This window comes from Peromyscus californicus, unplaced genomic scaffold (genome assembly GCF_007827085.1).
Source record: "Peromyscus californicus insignis strain IS unplaced genomic scaffold, ASM782708v3 Scaffold_7__1_contigs__length_154581171, whole genome shotgun sequence".
Taxonomy (NCBI): Eukaryota; Metazoa; Chordata; class Mammalia; order Rodentia; family Cricetidae; genus Peromyscus; species Peromyscus californicus.
Window position 1 is genome coordinate 105374006 of NW_026294595.1, and position 19299 is coordinate 105393304.

Genomic DNA, 19299 nt, shown 5'->3' on the forward strand with positions numbered 1-19299 from the left:
TAGGTTTTTTGTTTGTTTTTATGAAATCACGAATGGGACTTCTGCCACCTTATAAGGGACCTCTCACCTCTAAGACACATCCTGAGGTCTAGATTTCACTGCTTATCTGAGACGGCAGGCCAGGCCTTCTACACCAAGCCACAAGAAGCTCAGCAGTGCTCACAGGCCTTTAATCCACAACTTTCTGGTCATATTTCATCCCTGCCCCAAGATGGCAGGTAAGGACGGTGATGTACGTAGGCCACATGATAGAGTCAAGTAGGGGCTGGAGTCAGACTGAAGCCTGGGCAGGAAGGTCCTGGCCCCAGGAGATGAGGGAGTTGCTGGCCTGGGCAAGCTCAGTGATGGACACCCGGCCCCGCTGTCTGATGAAATTGGCCACGGCAGCCAGCTCCTCTGGGGTGATGTAGATGAACTTGCCCCGGTCGTCAATCACACCTGTGGGGACATGCACGTTGTAGGACTGAGTCCTCCGGGGCTTTCCCTACCTAACCTGAAAATGCCATTTATTCCTGTCAGCTCTCCTGTCAGCCTGGCCCTTCCTAGGTCTATCAAATCCCATGTAGGTGAGTCACACAATGCTTTTTTCATATTCCTCATTCCATACTTAGACCAGGGCTTCTATATGTCATCCTTATAACCAAGTCCAGTTCCTCAGTGTCCCTCATCACATATCCCTCCCAACCTGGAGAGGCCACGTGGCCTTTGGAAGAAGTCCCGCAGCCTTCGGTGGTCACACACTCCCCTAGGCCAGGGCTGTATACACAGGATTGATTCTCATTCTCACCTGTTAGCGTCCCCTCGCTGAGGAGGTCTTGGATGCGGTTTATGGTGTCCTAGGAGGAAAACAAGTCTCAGAGTTTGTCTTGTGGCCCCCACGCCCACAGCCCCATTGCCCCTCTACTACTACAGTCCCATTTCCCCCCCTCTCTCTATCATGCTTGTCCCCTGGCTGTGACCATGCTTCCCTTTAGTGGGGACTCTTGGGTGGAGGGGCTCTGTCTGATGCTAGGATCTGCCAGCTCTCTTCAAGGTGGAAAAGAAATAGTGGAGATGTCTGGCTGCAAAATAACCTGTTTACAAGAGGTAACTGGATCTGGGCTGCTTCGGTCACAGGGAGGCTGAAGTATGGCATTTAAACTTTCTTTTTCTTTCCTGTTCTTGTCATCTCTGTAGAAATGCAGGATTCCAGGAATGCCAAGAAATTCTTACACCCTGTTCACTCCTGGTTGAGACAGCCTGGAGGAGCACCACAACTTACCAGATTCAGGCCAGCCCCTACTTGCCACACAGACCTTTTAGCTATATTCTACATTCTAACCCATGTTCCAGGGCTTACCTGAGTCCTCAGACCCATATGGAAAGCCAGATCTTCTAAAAGCACAACCTTGGACTGCTACAGATAAAAGGAAGAAGAGGGATGAGGCTGAGACCATGTGGCCAGCTCTAAGCCAGTAAGATGCACTGTCTTTAAAAACAAGGTCGATACATTCCAGGACAGGCTCCAAAGCTACACAGAGAAACCGTCTAGAAAAAGCAACCAACCAAACCAAACCAAACCAACCAAACAAACAAAAAAAAAAAACAAGGTCAATGGCACCTAAGAAATGACACCCAAAGCTGTCTTCCAGCTTCTACATGCATACACACATCATTTTTTTTTTTTTTTTTTTTTTTTTTTTTTTTTTTTTTTTTTTTTTAGTTTTTTTGAGACAAGCTTCTCTATGTAGCCCTGACTGTCCTGGAACTTGCTCTGTAGACAAGGCTGGCCTCGAACTCAGAGATCCACCTGCCTCTGCCTCACAGTGCTGGGATTAAAGGTGTGCACTACCACTCCCCCGGCACACATCATTTTTTTAAACTAACATTTTAAAATTATTTAGTGTGTGTGTGTGTGTGTGTGTGTGTGTGTGTGTGTGTGCGACAACACACATGTAGGACAGAGGTCAGTGCTCAGAAGTTGGTTCTCTCCATTCACCATGTGAGTCCCAGGGACTGAACTCAGATCTTGAGGTCTGACAGCGAGTGCCTTTACCTGCTGAGCCATCTTGCCAGCCCAAACTTTGGTCTTTTTTTTTTTTTTTTTCCCCCTGGTTTTTCAAGACAAGGTTTCTCTGTGTAGTTTTGGTGCCTGTCCTGGATCTCCCTCTGTAGACCAGAGGCTGGCCTTGAACTTACAGAGATCCACCTGGCTCTGCCTCCCGAGTGCTGAGATTAAAGGCGTGCACCACCACCACCTGGCGGGTCCTTTTGTTTTTAAGCTCTTAAAAATAAAAAGTGGTTACCTAAGTCAGGTGTTGTGGCACATGCCTGTAATCCCAGTACTTCGAAGTTAGAGGCAGGAAGGTCAGTTCAAGACCATTTCTGGCCAAGTACTGAGTTTAAGGCCTGTCTGAGCTACAAGACTCCATTTCGAAAAAGAAAACCAAACCAAACCAAACTTCTTATCTAGACCTGTATTTGCCAAGGACCTGCCAGACAAGGCATTGAGAAGGTGCAGAGATGGGGCTGGAGAGATGCTCAGTGGTTTAGAGCACTTGTACTCTTGCAGAGGACCCAGGTTTGATTCCTCACACCCACATGGTGACTCACAACCATCCATAACTAGTTCCACAGAACTCCAGGAGCACGGGCATTCATGCAGGCAAAAACATTCACATACATTAAAAAAAAAGGGGGGGGGCAGAGTTGAAGGAATAGTAAACAAGAGAGACAGTTCCTACCCCTGAGCTAAAAGCCTGTCTGGTGAACAGAAGTAAACAGAAAAGGAAAGGAAAGATAGCAGGCCTGAGGTCTTTCATAAGGGCCCATGGAAACTCACTCCTCTTTTGTGTTTCCCATCCCTTTAGACTAGATCTCCATAGTCCTGACATGTCTACACTTCTTTTCACTCATCCTCCTCATACTGTCCAAGGCCTACCCCTCTCTCACCTGGAATGGCCAAATAATCATCACTAGGGCTGGCAAGATGGCTGTCAGTCAAGAGCTTGTGTGCTTCCAAGGACTGGAGCCCAATCCCCAGAACTCACACAGAGAAGCTGGGCCTGACTGGAAGTGGCAGTGCGTGCACTCAGGCAGAGGCAGAGGCAGAGGCAGATGGATCTCCAGAGTTCAAGTCTACATAGTGAGAACTTGTCTAAAAAATAAACAGCTGGGTGTGGTGACATTGTGCACTTGGAACCTCAGTGCTGGAAAGGCAGAGACAGGTAGATTACTGGGCTCACCGGCCAGCCAGTGTAGCCTGCTTGGTGAGTTCCAGGCCAGTGAGAGACTGTACATCACCCCTCTCCTTGGATAAAAAAAAAGGTAGACAGTACCTGTGGAACAAACAATACCCAAAGTCCCCCAAATAGGTGCATATCTACGTACACACACCAGCACACAGGAGCACCCACACAAACACACCAAGTAACCATATTAACGGTGGAAGAAGTGCCAGGTTTCATGTGCTGATCTCACATCCTCAGGAGAAACTTGATCCCAGCAGCTCAGTCAGGAGTCACAGCTGGGTCTACACATGCATCTGCCCCCACCTTTACCACATATAGCATATGCTTTGAGAGAGGGCGGTCCTTTGCATTTCCGTGAAATCTTCCACAGCAAATGAGCTGGGGGAGTAATGACATGGTGGCGCCTCCTCAGCTACATATGGCATGTGACTTGTTGGAATGGCAAACCGTATATGCAAGCAGGGATGCGGGGTGGGGGTGGGAGGGTTGGGAAGGATACAATCAAGAGGCAGTTGGACCAGGGATTGGACAAACACAAGGTGATCTAGCCAGCAATTTCTACCTATAAATCAGACCAGGCACTAGGTTCTCAGTAGCAGCTTGGAGCAGGACCATCGTCATCTCCTGTGGTGCCTGGTTTCTGAGGATCTGGCCTAAGGGTACTACTAGTGTCAAAAGTGTATTTGAACAAACAGATATACTAGTCATGGCAGAAAGTGGAACAGACGTCCTTAGTGTTCACATGAAGGGAGCTGTGTGCAGAAACCTTCCAGTTCTGAAATTCTGTCTACAGGGCCTGACCCCTTGGAGTGAGGAAGAGGGTGGATGGAATGAATTTCACAAGTCCACTTCCTTCCTCAAGATGGTAGCTCCAAGAGAATAAGCCAGCACAGGCTGAACAAATTCCTAAGCTCCAAGAGTTTGGAGAACATCAAGAATGGAACCTCACCAGGTGGTGGTGGCTGATGCCTTTAATTCCAGCACTCAGGAGACAGAGGCAGGCAGATCTCTGGGTTTAAGGCCAACCTGGTCTACAGAGTGAGTTCCAGTACAGCAAGAGCTAAACAGAGAAATCGTCTCAAAAACAAAACAAAACAAAAAGGAACCTTCAGGGAGCCACGAAAGCAAGAGCCAAACCTACCTGGAAACTTCCTTCTGGCCTCTGCAGAAAAGAGGGCAACATTGAAGCTGACCTCTAGATCCACCTGGGAGGCCACGTGAAGGAAGCGCCGCTTCCCGATGTGTAGGTAGGGACAGCAAGCTCTCAACAACAGTGGGACAGTGTGACAAACTTTGCCCAGGGCAGTGTGCCAGGGCAGAATGCGGGCTTCATCAAGGGGGAATGCTCACAAGCTAAGGGAAAAGGACCCTCTGGGAGATGCTATCCATTCTCCTCTTTAGGGATCGTGGGCCCCAGACATGTGCCCAGCCCCTCACTGCTGCTGGGAGACATCTAAACCCTGCTCTCTTTTAGGAGAGGTGGGGGAGGATTACGCAAGCCCCAGCTTCTTGGCAGCCCCTGATACCTCCCCCACCATCGCCCCCGCTCCCTCTGCACTTCTTCCCTCAGCTGCCTCTGCACCTCTGAGCTGCACTTGAAAACCTCTCCCCTTCTCGCATCCTTTGTGGGAGAGAAGTTGCTTAGCAGCAAAGCAGATCAGGATGTGCTTATGCAACCCAGAGCAGCATCAGGGCAGCCTGTGAAGTGGCTATGGATGATGGAGGGACACTGCTAACTGTCCTAGGTTACAATGCAAACACCATCCTATTTCCTCCTGAAGGCCCGAGTTCCCAGGCAGGACCACAGAGCACAGGACCTCTGTTCCAATTCAGTGGCACCTCGGTGCGACAGAACTGACAGCAAACACATGTGAATTGACTTCAAAACATGATGACTCATTGAGCGTGGGGTCTGAAGAGCAGAGGAACTGTCAAACCAAGAATTAGGAAGCCATCAGAGGCTTGAGCCTCCCACACAGACCACTGTCCTTCCCCACCTTCTGGGTCTGAAGGGAAGGGACTTTCCTAGCCAAGAACCAGTCGCTCAACCTTTCTGAACCCCATGCCCATTCCGGTCCAGGATTGAATGAAACAGCCCCTGCTTGGTCCTGAGAACACATACAAAGCACACATAGACACTTATGCACACTCACATGGCAGGAGAAGATTCCAGAGTTCTCTGAGCCGCTTACCTTGATGTAATTGATGAATTCTGTCAGGAAGCTGTGAGTCTAGAGGGAAGAGAAAGCAGTGAGCATCACCCCTGGCTCACACACAGGGTTGTGTGCCCGGCCCTAACTATCTCTACTCCCTGCTCACCTGCATGCTGCCTGCTTGCAGCCTGTTTTGTGTTCTCACCCATCACCTGCTTTCATGAGGGGTAGAGCCTCCCAGACTAAGGGACGACAGGACAACGTTCTCTGCTGAGACCAAGGCTACAGTCACAAGGGCCTACACTTACAGGCACCCAACCTGCTTCTCGGTACACAGCCAGAAGTGTCTAAGATGGTGTGGATAGCCTTGGAGAGAACACATGCTATCCCTGTGGCACAGGTTTCCCAGGAGTGGTGGGCCCACCTGCTCCTCGGTCATGGTCTCGCTGACACCTTCCTCCTCTACCACGAAGGCTTCCTTCAGTTTCAGGTACTCCTCATGCTCCCGCCGGGCCTGCTCCTCCCGAGCCTTTCTCTCTTCCTCCTCCTGGGGACACAGAGAACGAAGAGGCAGGTATTTGGGGCAGCTGCCCACTCACATCTGTTCTGGTCTCTGCTGTCTCTGCAGGACACAAGCACATACAATCCAGAGACAGTGCTAAGTCAAGACTCTCGCCCTTTGGTCTCAAGCTAAACAACGGGCAGGCTCTCCTCACCAGCCCTATCAGCCCAGAAATGCTGCTCAGGCCCTGCCCCTGTCCCCACACTCAGGAGATAATGCAGGAAAAATATCCTGAAAACACTGCCACAACTTCTCCCTGGTCATGTCCAGACACAAACAAAGAGCAGATTCTACTTCCTACTGCCCATGCACACAGCCAGTCCACTCTACTCTGGCTTCTGAATCACTCGAGTGGGCAGCCTCACCTGAAGAACCAACATGACTGCCTCGACGGACGTGGGCAGGCCCACCTTCCAGCAGCAGCCCAGATAAAAAGGGCATGTCAGAAGAGACTATCTTGCCTTTTGCTCATCTCGTCTCTTTGTTCACCTCCCTATTGCCCATGGAGGCCAAAAGTGGACATCAGAACCTCTTGAGTTGGGGTAACCAGTGTTTGTGTGCCACTTGATAAGGGTACTGGGATCCAAACTCTGGTCCTCCAACAGAGCAGTAAACACCCTTACCCACTGACCCTTCGATCTAGAGCCGACTCTCCACCTTCTAAATGCAGCAGAGCAGTGATTTATTTCCAAACAAGTATGAGGAGATGGGGAAGAAATACTAAAAGCATGCAGTAATAACTCAACGGTGGAGCACTTCCCTGGAGTGCACCGGCCATGTTCAGTACTCAGTACTGGAAAAAGAACAAAACCTAACCCCCCTAACCACAAGACAGACACCAGTCATTCCGGCACTCCAAAGGCGGAGGTAAGCAGAGTACCACAAGTTCGAGGACAACTCTCTGTGCTATACAGAGTTGAGGCCTGCCTTTACATGGTAAGACCATGTCTCAAAAACAAAACAAACAAAAATAACAACCTCCCCAAAACCCCCAAAACAAATTAATTGATTAAAAATAAAAATCCGGTTGGAGAGATGGCTCAACAGTTAAGAGCACTGGTTGCTCTTTCACAGGACTTAGGTTTGGTTGTCAGCACCCATACGGTGGCCCTTTTTTTTTTTAATCTAAAAGACAAATAAATAAACTAAAAATAAAAATCAGTCAATCCAAATCAAGGTACAATCTACAAGTACTTTCCCAGTACCCTTCAAAGCTATCAAGAGGATAAACAAAGAAAACCCGACAATCAAATCCCACAGAGGCCTAAGAACACATGATAAGTAAATGAAATACAGCACGTTAGATATGACCCTGCAAAAAAAAACCCCCAAAAAACAAAACAAACAAACAAACAGACAAAAAACCCCTTAGGTTGGACAGGATGGCTCAGTGGTTAGGAGCAGTGGCTGCTCTTCCAGAGGACCTAGGTTTGATTCCCAGCACCCACATGGTAGCTCACAACATTCTGTAACTACAGTCCAAAGGAATCTGATGCCCTCTTCTAGCCTTCAAGAAATACACAGGCAAAACACCATATACATAAAATAAAATAGGGAAAAAATTAAAAAACAACAAAAAAAATACTAGGGCTGGAATATATATAGCTCAGTTGGTAGTGTCTTTGCCCAGCAAACATGAAGCCCTGGGTTCAATTTCCATCTGAAGCATGGTGCATGCCTCTCCTCTCAGGGCTTGGGAAGTAGAAACAGGAGGAAAGGATATCCTTGGCTACACAGCAAGTTCGAGGCCAGCCTGTTGCCTCAAAAAACCAAAAGGAAGAAAAAAAATCTGAATAAAGTGTGACACTTAAGGGTGTGTTACTATTGCTTTGAGAAATGTCCCAGGATCTTACAGTGATGGGGGGCTGCTGAGGAACCTCAAACAGGGAGAAAGCCAGAACACTGAAGGGACATCAGGCATGACCACTGCTCAAAGGTAAAGAACTTCCGGGTGGTGGCGGTGGCGCCTGCCTTTAATCCCAGCACTTGGGAGGCAGAGCCAGGCTGTCTCTGTGAGTTTGAGGCCAGCCTGGTCTACAGAGCGAGATCCAGGACAGGCACCAAAACTACACAGAGAAACCCTGTCTCGAAAAAACAAAAACAAACAAAAAAGGTGAAGAACTTTCTCTACTTATGCCTCCCACTGCCACTCCTCCATGGCCAGGTTTCCTCCAGACACACAGAGTTCTAGAACAGAGCCAGCCAGAGCCCTCTTGTTTTATGTACCCTACATGTTTGCGCTTTCCCCTTTCTTGGAAACCAGGATCTAGAATAATCTGGCAGACAAGGAGCCATTCACCACCTTTCTACGTGGCTCCAGTGCTCCAAGCACCACTCCTGTGCCAGGCCCTTGACGGACTGCGGATAACCGCAAGGTCCCTGAGACCTAGAACTGCCCTGTGTCTCCATCTCCTTTTCTCTTTGGTGCTTTCTCTGTCCAGATGCTTTGACTACGTTCAATGTTCCTCAAATGTTCAGTCCTTTAAGTAGCTCATAGTCACAAGAATCCCCAGCTCTGGGCTGGAGAGGTTGCTCAGCAGTTAAGAGCATTGGTCACTCTTCCAGAGGACCTGGGTTCCAATCCCAGAACCCACATGGTAACTTACAGCCAATTGTAACTCCAGTGCTAACGTCCTCTTCTGGCCTCTATGGGCACCAGGCACACACATAGTGACAGGGTGAACAGACATACATGCAGGCAAAACACCCATACGTATAAAGCTTGTTTTGTTTGTTTTTCTGAGACAGGGTCTCTTTATTTAGTCCTGGCTGTCCTGGAACTCAGATATCTGCCTGCCTCTGACTGGCAAGTGCTGGGCTGGTCATGTACCACCATGCTTGGCTTTTTTTTTTTTTTTTAACCCCCATACATATAAAATGAAAAAAAAAAAAAAAAAAAGAGCCAGGCATAATGTACATACCTTTAGTCCCAGCACCCAGGAGGCAGAAGCAGGTGGATCTCTGAGTTTGAGGTCAGCCTGGTCTCCAGAGTGAGTTCCAGGACAACCAGGACTATACAGAGAGACCCTGTCTTGAAAACAACAAAGACCCTGAGTTCAAACCCACAGTGCTTCCACAGGTGAGGCCAGGGGAAAGAATAAACCAGGGCAGGCCCTTGTGCTGGATCCACAGCCCATCTTCTGTTTTGGAGACAGGAGGCAGCTAGTTAATCCAAGTTGACCTTGAACTCAAGGATCTCCAGCCTCAGCTTCTCAAGTGCTGGGATTACAGGTGTGAGCCACCACCACACCCAGTGCCATGGGGAACTACCTAGGAGAAGGCTAGGTAATGATGGGTCAGCCCACACCGTGTCTGAGTCAATCTCACCTTCTGCTCTTCCTTCAGGCGAAGCCGCTCCTCCTCCTTCTTCCATTCGGCCTCACGCTGGGACTCTAGGCGTTTCCGTTCCTCACGTTCAGCCTCCTCTGCCTGGAGAGAAGTTTCTATAGGTACGGCTCCCCTTCCTCTGGCTAGTCTGCCCACCCCCATGCCAGGATATAGGCTAAGACTGCAGGAGACAAAGCCAGGTGGGCAGCAAATGAACCCCAAGGGCAGTCTGTCACGGGAACTAAAGGTTGGGCCCTTTCCCACCCTCGGGAGCTATGCCCGGTCCTCTCGCTTGCCTCACGCTGGGCTTTTCGGGCCTGTTTTTCCTCTAGCTTCCGTAGTTTCTTGGCTCCAATTTTCCCTGTTGGGTGAGCTTCTGCTGGCTTCTCAGCGCCTTCTTCCTCCTGGGCTGGGTATGGTCAGACAAAAACAATTTAAGTCCCAGACGGAAAAAGACACCCCAATCACCTTCCTCAAGGGATGGATTGGCGGGGATGGAGTGCGGTTTCTACCTTCCTCTGCCTTTCAGAAACATCTACCATAAATGTGCATGCACACACAAGTGTGGGTGTGAGAACATACGCATAGGTACTTGGGGAGTTGGAAGGCCATGGCGACAAATGAGACTTTAGATACTGCACAGCTGTAAGAAGATGTCAACACCTGAATGTTTGTGGACTGCAGGTGCCTGTACCTGCAGAGGTCCCTGATTTCTGTCTCTGTGCCAATCCTTCTAGGGAAGGATGGCCTTGTGGGTAAATGTATTCCAACCATAAATTCAACACCTTCCATGTTCCAGTTAGGAACTGATGGGCTCCTTCAACTAGGATTCTCCGTTTATCTTAACAGAGCCAGACTGAAAAAGTAACCCCAACCTCAGGACTGTTCCAGAGCCAGCTGAAAATTAATAATACTTTGATGCCTAAACCTCGGAGTATATGACCAAAATTTGAGACAGGAAGGATGGTGAAGAGAAGGTCTCTTTGCTGTTGGCGTGTGCTGCTTTTGAAATAGGTATACAACCCAGGTTGGCCTGAAACTTGCCATGCTCCTGCCTCCATCTTCTGAGTGCAGGAATTATAAGTATGCACCACACATCCACTAAAGGGCTCTTTTTAAGCCAAAGGGGCTAATAATACCAAGGCAAAAGTCAAATCAAGGCAAAAGTCCCAAATTCGCCTAAATTCTGAGTAAGGTCTAGCAACCTCTTCTTCATACTGAAGCTAGACTTCAAGTACCAGAGAGGAGACACTCTTTCCCATAATCCTAAGGACTTTGTGAGACTCCCAGTAGCTAGCATACGGACGTACATGTCAACAGAAACGTCTCTATTTCCAAGCATTTATTCTAGGGTTACAGATAATCCCATTGAACCAAGACTGTCCAATGGAGTAGGGATTGGGCTAAGAAATGCTGACTTTGAGGACCAAAGTCCAGGCCCAAGACTCTGGTTCCACCACTAAATGTCCTCCTTACACTGTGGATTCATGCTCCTTGCCCTTATCTAGTCTGAGGGACTCATTAACCCCTTCAATACAGCCTCCTCTCCCCAGGCTGGGCCCTCTCACCTGGAACAACAGCTTCATCCTCGTTCTCATCCACTTCTGCCCAGGCCGCTTGCTGGGCTCGACGCTGGGCCTGTAGACGGCTGCCCAAGTCCCTCCGACGCCGGGGCCGGCCTCCAGTTCTCTGCTCCTCAGACTCCCGGGGCCATGGCTGGGCTACCTGGCCTGCTCCTGCCCGCTCTTCCTCAGTGTGCAGCGGTTCTCCACCAGCTTCGGGGAGGGAGGGACCACAACACGGTCAGGGAGGCCATCCTCTCGATAGTGGAGGAAAAGCATCTTGGGAGTCTCATCCTCTGCTCAATCCTTCCAGACTGTTGCTGCCCATAGCACACTGTTCCAACTTCGGTCGGTCAAGGCCTTTATTACTCATGCTTTGGTCTGATGCTATAAGCTTATTCCTCAGTTCCTACCCGTCTTAACACCTTTATTTCCTATACACTCACTCCCCTCCCCTTTGCGGGAGACCTGTTAGGATACTCTAACCCTGAGGTTTACAGATCTCACTCGATGCGCACTGCAAGACTGCATTTACTTCTTGCTTGATACTATGCTATAATTTTATAGGGTACTCCGACCAGGGAGCACATTTCACAGTCAGGGGCTGAATCTCCCCTCCCTGGAAGATTTGTCGGCTATCAGCTTGACCTCAGCTTCTCTCTCTTCTGTCCCTGGAGCACAGGAGCTCGGAAGTAGCTTATGGGGGTCTGGCATCAGAGACATACAGAAACTTCCTAAGTATACATGAAGTGTTAGTAAGGAAGACTGCTTTGTGCCAGGCCAATGACATGGCCTTCTGATCCTGGTGGAGGGGAGGCCAAGCAGCATGGGTGCCTGCCCCCTTTGGCGGGGAGGGAGATGCCTTCAGAGCTTCCTGAGGCTGCCTCGCCCTCCAATTCCTAGTAGGCAGAACACACTGGGCAGGAGTAGAAAACCTGCTGCCTCTCCTATTGGTGCAAGAGCAGAACGGCTGGCTTGGTTCCCGGGTAAGAGCGCCTAACCCTGGGCTCCGCACTGGTTGCGAGTGCATCCACATGCGCGTGCGCAGAGCTGTCGGCGGCCCGCGCACGAGCTCCTCGTCAGCACAGCGCGGCCCGTCAGGGCATGCGCACGGGCGGCGACGCCACGGCCTACCAAAGCCCCGGAACCCTGAGAAACGGACTCCTCCGGCCCGGGGACGGCGGCACCTCCTACCTGCTGCCGCCCGACCCCGGCTGCGAGTCAGGAAGAGGATAAGGCCGATGAGCAGGACCGCCGCCGCCACGTACACCCAGGGCCCCAGCATGACGGCAGACAGCCTCGCCGGGAAGCCGGCGCGCCCGCGGGACCCGGATCGCCAGGCCCCGCCCACTCCCGTACGCCCGCCCAGCCGCACGCCGTGCTCCGCCCCCGCCCCGGGGTGACCAGGGCCTCGGTTAACCCGCGGGTCCCGGCTGCCACGCGTGCCGGTCACCCCAGCGCTCGGGAAGTGGAAACCCGGAGACCAGCGTTTCAGGGTCGTCTTTGGCTATATAGCGACAGGGAGGCCAGTCTGGGGTTAAGAGCACTGGCTGCTCTTCCAGAAGGTCCGGGTTCGGATCGCAGCACCCACACTTTCTGTGATGTCAATTCCAGGGGATCGGATGCCCTCTTCAGAGCTCCTCGAGCATCAAGCACGCACGTTGTACACAGACATACATGCCTGCAAAACACTCAGGCACACAAACCCTTAAAGAAAGAAAGTGGGGGTGGGTAGATGGGCATCAGTTAAGCGGGATTGTAGGTTGGTAGTAGGCCCTTAGTTTGATCTTGAGCATTGAAAAAAGGCAACATGAGTGTTAATATCTTACTAATACTGTAGTTTAGGCATCTATTGCGTTATTTTCTGTAAGTTTTGCATATTTTGTCATTTCTTTTTCAAATGTTGATAAACCTAGAGCCTTCCAGGTGTTCGGCAAGTGCTGTTTTAGTAAGCTGGATCTCTAGTACCTACATTCTTTGTATTTGGAGATTTAAACCCATGTTCTCATTCAGGCGAAGGCTCTGCTGTGAACTTTTCTCTCAGCCCAGGCCCTACATTAGTTGTTTTGTTTTGTTCTGAGACCGGGTCTCTGGTAGCCTAGGTTGACCTCAGACCTGCTGTGTAGGAAAGGATGACTTGGAACTCCTGATCCTTTTACTTCATCCTCCCTAGTGCTTGGGTTAGCTGGGATGACAGGTATGCACCCTGATGCCCAGATGCTCTCCCATTTTTTTGTTTGTTTGTGGGTAGGTTGTTTTTTTTTGAGACAGTCTCATTTTATAGCTCTGCCTAGCCTATAACTCACTCTATAGTCAAGGCTAACCTCAAACTCACAGGGATCTGCCTGCCTCTGCCTCAGCTGTAATTAAAGGCATGTGCCACCACAGACCTGGCAGGCTCCTGCATTTTTTGACCAATACTACTTTACTTTGTGTGTATGTGAGTGTAGTATATATGTGGACCAGGTACTAGAGGAGGTCAGAAGAGGAACCAACCCAGATCCTCTGCAAGAGCAGTAAGCACTCTTAACCACTGAACTATCCCTCCAGCTCACATTTTAAAATTAATTAAAAAAAAAGTAAAATTGGCAGGATGGATGTAATAAAAATAGATGTTGATAATTATTGAGAGTTGGTTTGTGGGTGTTAAGGGTTCATAATAATTTCCTAGGTTTTTTGTAAGTTTGAAAAACAAGTATTTTGGCACATATTTTTATATTTCTGTCTATAACTGCTGAAGAAATACTTGCGTTTCTAACTACTGATTTAAAGTAATAACACAACCTGGTGTGTCGGGCTAATGATCTGGTCATTGCTGATGCAGTTACTGCTTGAAGATCAGACAGTGCAGAGGTTCCAGGCAGAGGTATCAGTTGAGAACCTCACCTGACTCCAGCTTCATTGTGTGTCTGTCTGTCCTTTCTTCATTCCTTTACCACCCTCACCAGGGGCCTAGGACCCAAGCTGCTTGGGATGTGGTTGTCTGGGATTATTGAATGAACTGACCACACTACACGGTATTTATCAGTGCTTATATCCAAATCTGTGACAAGCTCCTAGCCAGAGGCTGGAGCTGAGGCATTTAACATTCAAGAAGTCACCTTGGCTTTTAAAACCTCCTCTGCTCCTCCACCTTCCTGAGGATTCCCATTGGCTTCACGGAAGAGAAGACAAGTACCATATAGGGAGGGCTGCATACTCAACCCAGCCTTTCCCAGTCAACTCTAATAAGCCACAAGTCTGCCTCCCCACTGTGCAACTGAGGAAAGATTTTTGGAGAACATAGCTGTGGCTATTCTGCGAGGACAGTTCTAGGGTTTAAAAAAAAAAATCATTAGTGGCTGGGCATGTGGCTCAGTGGTACAGTGCTTGCCTAAGTTCAATAAGCCCCCAAGTTGCATTTATAGCAACATACAAATACCCAAGACTATAAGAGACCGATACTATTAAGGTAAACAACCAGGCCTGATTAGGATTCCATTATTTGTGTACTTCTGGGGTCCAAAACCAGGACCATGTCCATGCTATGCAAATGTTCTACCATTGAGCTACAGCCTTGACACAATATACAGCCCAGGCTAGCTTTGAACTCATGATCTTCCTGGTTTAGTTTCAGAGTGCTGGGATTACAAGTGTGCACCGCTTTGTCTAGCTAGCATCCCGAACTTCTTTTTTTAAAAGAAGTGTGTGTCTGTTTGCTGTACATGTATGCCTTCGGAGGCCAGAGGAAGGCAATGGATCCCCTGGAACTGGGGTTACAGACAACTGTCACGTGGGTGCTGGGAACAGAACCCTGAAAGAGCAGTCTGTGCTCTTACCCGCTGGGCCATCTCACCAGCCTGAATGTAATTACAACTTGTAGAGAACCTAGGTTTGGTTCCCAACGTCCACATCAGACAGCTCAAAACCACTTGTAACTCAAGGTTACAGGGATGTGACACCCTCTTCTGGCTTCAGTGGACTCAAATACACATGTGGTAGGGCTAATAGGGGCGTTCTAATTTCCTTGCTGTGTTCCCAATGCAGAGACTGGGCTGAAAGAAATGTCCCTGGAGAAGGGATGGAGTTTGATAAGCAGGACAAGAGAAAAGGAGTTGAAACACTAGCTCCCAAGCCTAAGAGATGGGTAAATGGCTTGGTTACGCTGTTTTAAGTTCGCAGTGAAGTAGATGGAGCTAGCCGGGGAGATGTGGGGCTGAAGGTAAAGTTAGGACAGAAACCCAGGCTTGGAGCCCTTGTCTAGGAGATAGTTTTCCATGACAGAGTTGAGGTTGCGAGGGGCGCACACCGCCCAGGACACAGGGCTAAGTTGGTCATGGCGCGGCTTCTCGGCTCCCCCTCGTCTTAGCCCGAGGGATCCGTGGCACAGGATCCCGGCGCTGAATGACCTCTCCTGCGGGCAGCGCGTCCCTAGCGCCTTGCGCAGCAGTTCTGCGGGAATCTCATCGGCCGCGGCCGCCACCTCGCGGTTGCAGGCAGCCGCAGCCTAAGCCGTGCTTTGGGTTTCAGGTAGGGCCGGAAGTCGGGCTATCTACTTCCGCCTCCAGCGTTCCCCGCATAGAGCTTCCGGGCATTCCCGGCCGTCACCAGCCCATGCAATGGCCGCTTCTTTGGCGGGGAAGAAGATCGTGTTTGTGACGGGAAACGCAAAGAAGCTGGAGGAGGTGTCGTGGGGTGTGGGGACCCTCTAGAAGGCGGGTGGAGATAGGGCTGCAGGGCTTTCCTCACCAGGGAAGCCCGGGAGGGGTGAGGAACACCGGGAGTTGGACCTTTGGGGAACGTGGGTTAGCCCCAGTGTGGACAGGCTGGGCTTGGGGAGAGATCTCCGTGGAGTGCGGCGCCTTGAGGATTTAAGGTTTTGGGTTTTGTTTTTTTTTTAATTTTGAGATTTATTTATTATGTATTCAGTGTTCTGCCTGCATGTGTGCCTGCAGGCCATAAGAGGGCGTCACATAGTTGTGAGCCACCATGTGATTGTTAGGAATTGAACTCAGGATTTCCAGAAGAATAGCCAGTGTTCTTAACCCTTGAGCCATCTTTCCAGCCCGATTCAGGAGTTGTTTATTATTATTATTGTTATTATTATTATTATTATTATTATTATTATTATTATTATTATTATTATTTTGGGGCCCTGTAGTCCAGGTTAGCCTGACCCAGCTGTGTAGCCAGGATTGACCTTGTTCTTGACCTTCCTGTCTCCCAGGGTCTGGGTCTACCTGCATGCCCCACCACACCCGTTTTGGGATGAGCTGATAAAGTCAGCAGACTATGAGAGCTAGAGTGGTGGCATCTGTGACAAAGATCGCCCCCTAAGTCCTAAGTTCTGACATCTCTCTGCCGCAAAAGTGATGGCAAACAGGAAGTGTGTGGGGTTGATCCAGACTGAGTAGTTCACACTCCACTGTGGTCCATCTTAGGCACTTCCCATATCTGAAATGTGTAATACCTCATAAGATTCATGACTGACCACAGCATAATAAAAGGCAGGTTAACAAACGAAAAACACAAGTTTGTCAAAGCTTTACACAGCTTTTAGAATGAAGACCCAAAGACTCGTTTTCTTCTGACTGTAGGTGCCTTGGATCTAACCCAAGACTTACAGAATTGCTGTCACTGTCCTACTTCTGAACTATACTCCTAGCCTGAGAAAGCTGTTTTCCTGCCTAAATTTGATGAAGCATGACTATAGAAAAAATTTGATAAGCTCTAGAGGACTGATGGGAACATTACCCAACAAGAAAGTGGAGGACACCTCACATAGTAATAGGGAATTAGTGGGGAATTGTTAGCAAACCGTGTGACAGATGTTCTTTCATTTTGGAACAGGTCATTCAGATTCTAGGAGATAAGTTTCCATGCACTTTGGTGGCACAGAAAATTGACCGTATGTTTCTGTTTTAATTTTTTAAAAGTAGTTTGATTTAACTGTCTTGCTGTGTCCTGACTCTGTACATCTGTATATCTTTCCACTGACCAGTGCCTGAGTATCAGGGAGAGCCGGATGAAATTTCCATACAGAAGTGTCGGGAGGCCGCTCGCCAGGTACTTAACCATTGTGGTCCCCCAGTCAGTCTTCTTGTGGGCTTCCAGGGCCTGTGCCTTGTGGGAACAGGCGGAGTATAAAATAGTTTGTTGGGACACTGCCTCTTGTATTCCAACGCTTGCCTCTCTGATTCTTTTTTTTTTTTTTTAATTTATTTATTATGTACACAGAAGAGGGTGCCAGATCTCATTACAGATGGTTGTGAGCCACCACGTGGGTGCTGGGAATTGAACTCAGGACCTCTGGAAGAGCAGTCGGTGCTCTTAACCTCTTAGCCATCTCTCCAGCCCCGCTTCTCTGATTCTTAGTTCTATACATTCAGCCATACATGTTCCCTATACAGATCTACCCCACCCCAACCCTGTACTCACACAGTTTACAGAACTGGGAAGGAACACATGGAATCCGGCTTCCAGCTGATTTCTATACTCTCAGTTTACAGAACTGGGAAGGAACACATGGAATCCGGCTTCCAGCTGATTTCCAGCACTTCATTGCTCTGAGCTGAGCCAGTGCTCTGACGTCCACATTTCTAAGCTGAAGACAAAGAGCTGAGTTGTGTGGCTCTTGATGGATCTATACCCACAGCTCTCGCCCTCTGCTTGTTGTGGTCTAGGCCCCAGCCTGAGCAGACGCAGGGTTGGGAATGAAGCCTACCTCTGATAGAGTCTCAGGGTTGTATGTTTGTGTTACAGGTGCAGGGTCCTGTACTGGTGGAGGATACCTGTCTGTGCTTTAATGCCCTCGGCGGGCTCCCTGGCCCCTACATGTGAGTACTCTACTACACCTCCACCCCGCAGGGCCCCATCCACAAAACTACCGGAATAGTAAAATGATTAGTTATATGACGTTATGGGTCATTCACTATCTTGGCATCAATACCAAGGAAGGATTACAACTATCAAAGGTAGGACTGAAGATGGCTCAGTAGTGAAGAGTGCTTGCTGCTTTTCCACTGACCCAGGTTTGATTCTCAGCACCTAAATCAGGCAGCTTACAACTGCCTGTAACTTCAGCTTCATAGACTCTGATGCCTCTTGCCTTTGTGGGTACCTGCACTCACATACACACACCACACACACACATACACATGATTAAAAATAACAAATCTTTTTTTTTTTTTTTTTTTGTTTTTGTTTTTGTTTTTCGAGACAAGGTTTCTCTGTGTAGCTTTGCGCCTTTCCTGGGACTCACTTGGTAGTCCAGGCTGGCCTCGAACTCACAGAGATCCGCCTGGCTCTGCCTCCCGAGTGCTGGGATTAAAGGCATGCGCCACCACCGCCCGGCAAAAATAACAAATCTTAAGAACAAGAAAAGAAAGAGCTGGGCATAGAGGCACACGCCTTTAATCCCAGCACCTAGGAGGCAGAGACAGGCAGCTCTCTATGAGTTTGAGGCCAGCCTGGTTCACTTAGTGAGTTCCAAGCCAGCTGGAGCTATATAGTGAGACCCTGTGTCAAATAATTTAGGGGGCTGGAGAAAGGACTCAACCCTTAAGAGTGCTTGTTGCTCAGTCATGAGGACTGGAATTTACATGCCAGCATCCACATTCAACTTAGAGCTCCAAGGGATCCAAGAGGTACCTGTACATACGTTGTGCATATACATTCACATAGATATGTGTGCACATACACATAAATAAATCTTAAAAAAGAGGGGCTAGAGAGATGGCTTAGCTGTTAAGAGCACTAGCTGCTCTTGAAGAGGACCTGGGTTCAATTTCCATCACCCACATGGTATCTCACAACCTTCTGAAGCTACCTTTCCAAGTAGCCTGACCTCTTCTGCCCTCTGCAGGCACCAGGCACACATGTGGTGCATATACATGTATGTGGGCAAAACACTGATATATGTAAAATAATCCTGGTCAAAGCACAACAGGTGGGTGAGGATGTAGTGCACTTGTTAGAGTGTTTGCCTTTATTGTGTAATAAAGCCCCGCGTTCAACCCTGTCCCTGCGTGCACCAGGTGAGCAGGCATGGTATAGTGCACGCTCACAATTCCAGCTCTTGCAAGATGGGAGACAGAAGGAGCGAAAGTTCTGGGTCATCCTTGGCTACATAAGGAGTTCCTTATGTAGCAGGAAGGGGTAGCCTTCCCGCTACAGCCTCGGTATTTGCCTCGTCCCCACTGGGGTGCTTGCCTTCCTTTGCATACCGAGCCTTGTGTCTGCTGCCTGTTTAGCTCCATTTCCTCCTGTTAGACCCCTCTTTCTCTTTCTCTTCCCTTTCCTTCTGCCTCCCTTGCTCTCCCCTCTTCTCTTTCTCTCTGCTGCTGAGCTGTACTCCCAGCCTTTGGGTTGTTGTCTTAATTTTGACTTGAGACGTTCTTTTTCATTTCTCTGGCATTTGGGAGCTCTGGTCCCTATGGGTGTAGGCCAGAGCAGGTGATAGGAAGGTAAGTCTGCTCTTGTTCTTG

At 49.2% G+C, this 19299-nt stretch overlaps 2 protein-coding genes across 5 annotated transcripts in view; one reads left to right on the plus strand and one right to left on the minus strand.

Moving 5' to 3' along the window:
- Ddrgk1 (DDRGK domain containing 1) lies at window positions 1-12137 on the minus strand. Its single transcript, XM_052723022.1, has 9 exons — window positions 12029-12137; window positions 10841-11047; window positions 9569-9681; window positions 9273-9374; window positions 5808-5930; window positions 5423-5461; window positions 1340-1396; window positions 788-836; window positions 1-438 (listed from the first exon to the last, which is right to left on the minus strand). The coding sequence occupies exons 1-9, from the start codon at window positions 12117-12119 to the stop codon at window positions 272-274; spliced, it is 948 nt and encodes a 315-aa protein (XP_052578982.1). The 5' UTR covers window positions 12120-12137; the 3' UTR covers window positions 1-271.
- Itpa (inosine triphosphatase) overlaps window positions 12076-19299 on the plus strand; it is a 16267-nt gene continuing 9043 nt past the window's right edge. For 2 of the 4 annotated variants that reach the window (XM_052723023.1, XM_052723025.1), the window contains exons 1-4: window positions 12076-12189; window positions 16664-16721; window positions 16815-16879; window positions 17576-17649. In XM_052723023.1, coding sequence (XP_052578983.1) covers window positions 12076-12189; window positions 16664-16721; window positions 16815-16879; window positions 17576-17649 — 311 coding nt within the window. Of the gene's footprint in view, window positions 12190-15365; window positions 15499-16663; window positions 16722-16814; window positions 16880-17575; window positions 17650-19299 lie in introns of those variants that run through there. The other 2 variants (XM_052723024.1, XM_052723027.1) reach the window with 1 other exon arrangement.

Bases quoted from the DNA above. Each gene is read 5' to 3' on its own strand.
- Ddrgk1 (XM_052723022.1), bottom strand. From the start codon at position 12,119: ATGCTGGGGCCCTGGGTGTACGTGGCGGCGGCGGTCCTGCTCATCGGC. The intron at 11,048-12,028 runs GTAGGAGGTGCC...CCCTCCCCGAAG, and splicing joins CCGGGGTCGGGCGGCAGCAG to CTGGTGGAGAACCGCTGCAC. The intron at 837-1,339 runs GTAAGCCCTGGA...TTTTCCTCCTAG, and splicing joins ATATGGGTCTGAGGACTCAG to GACACCATAAACCGCATCCA.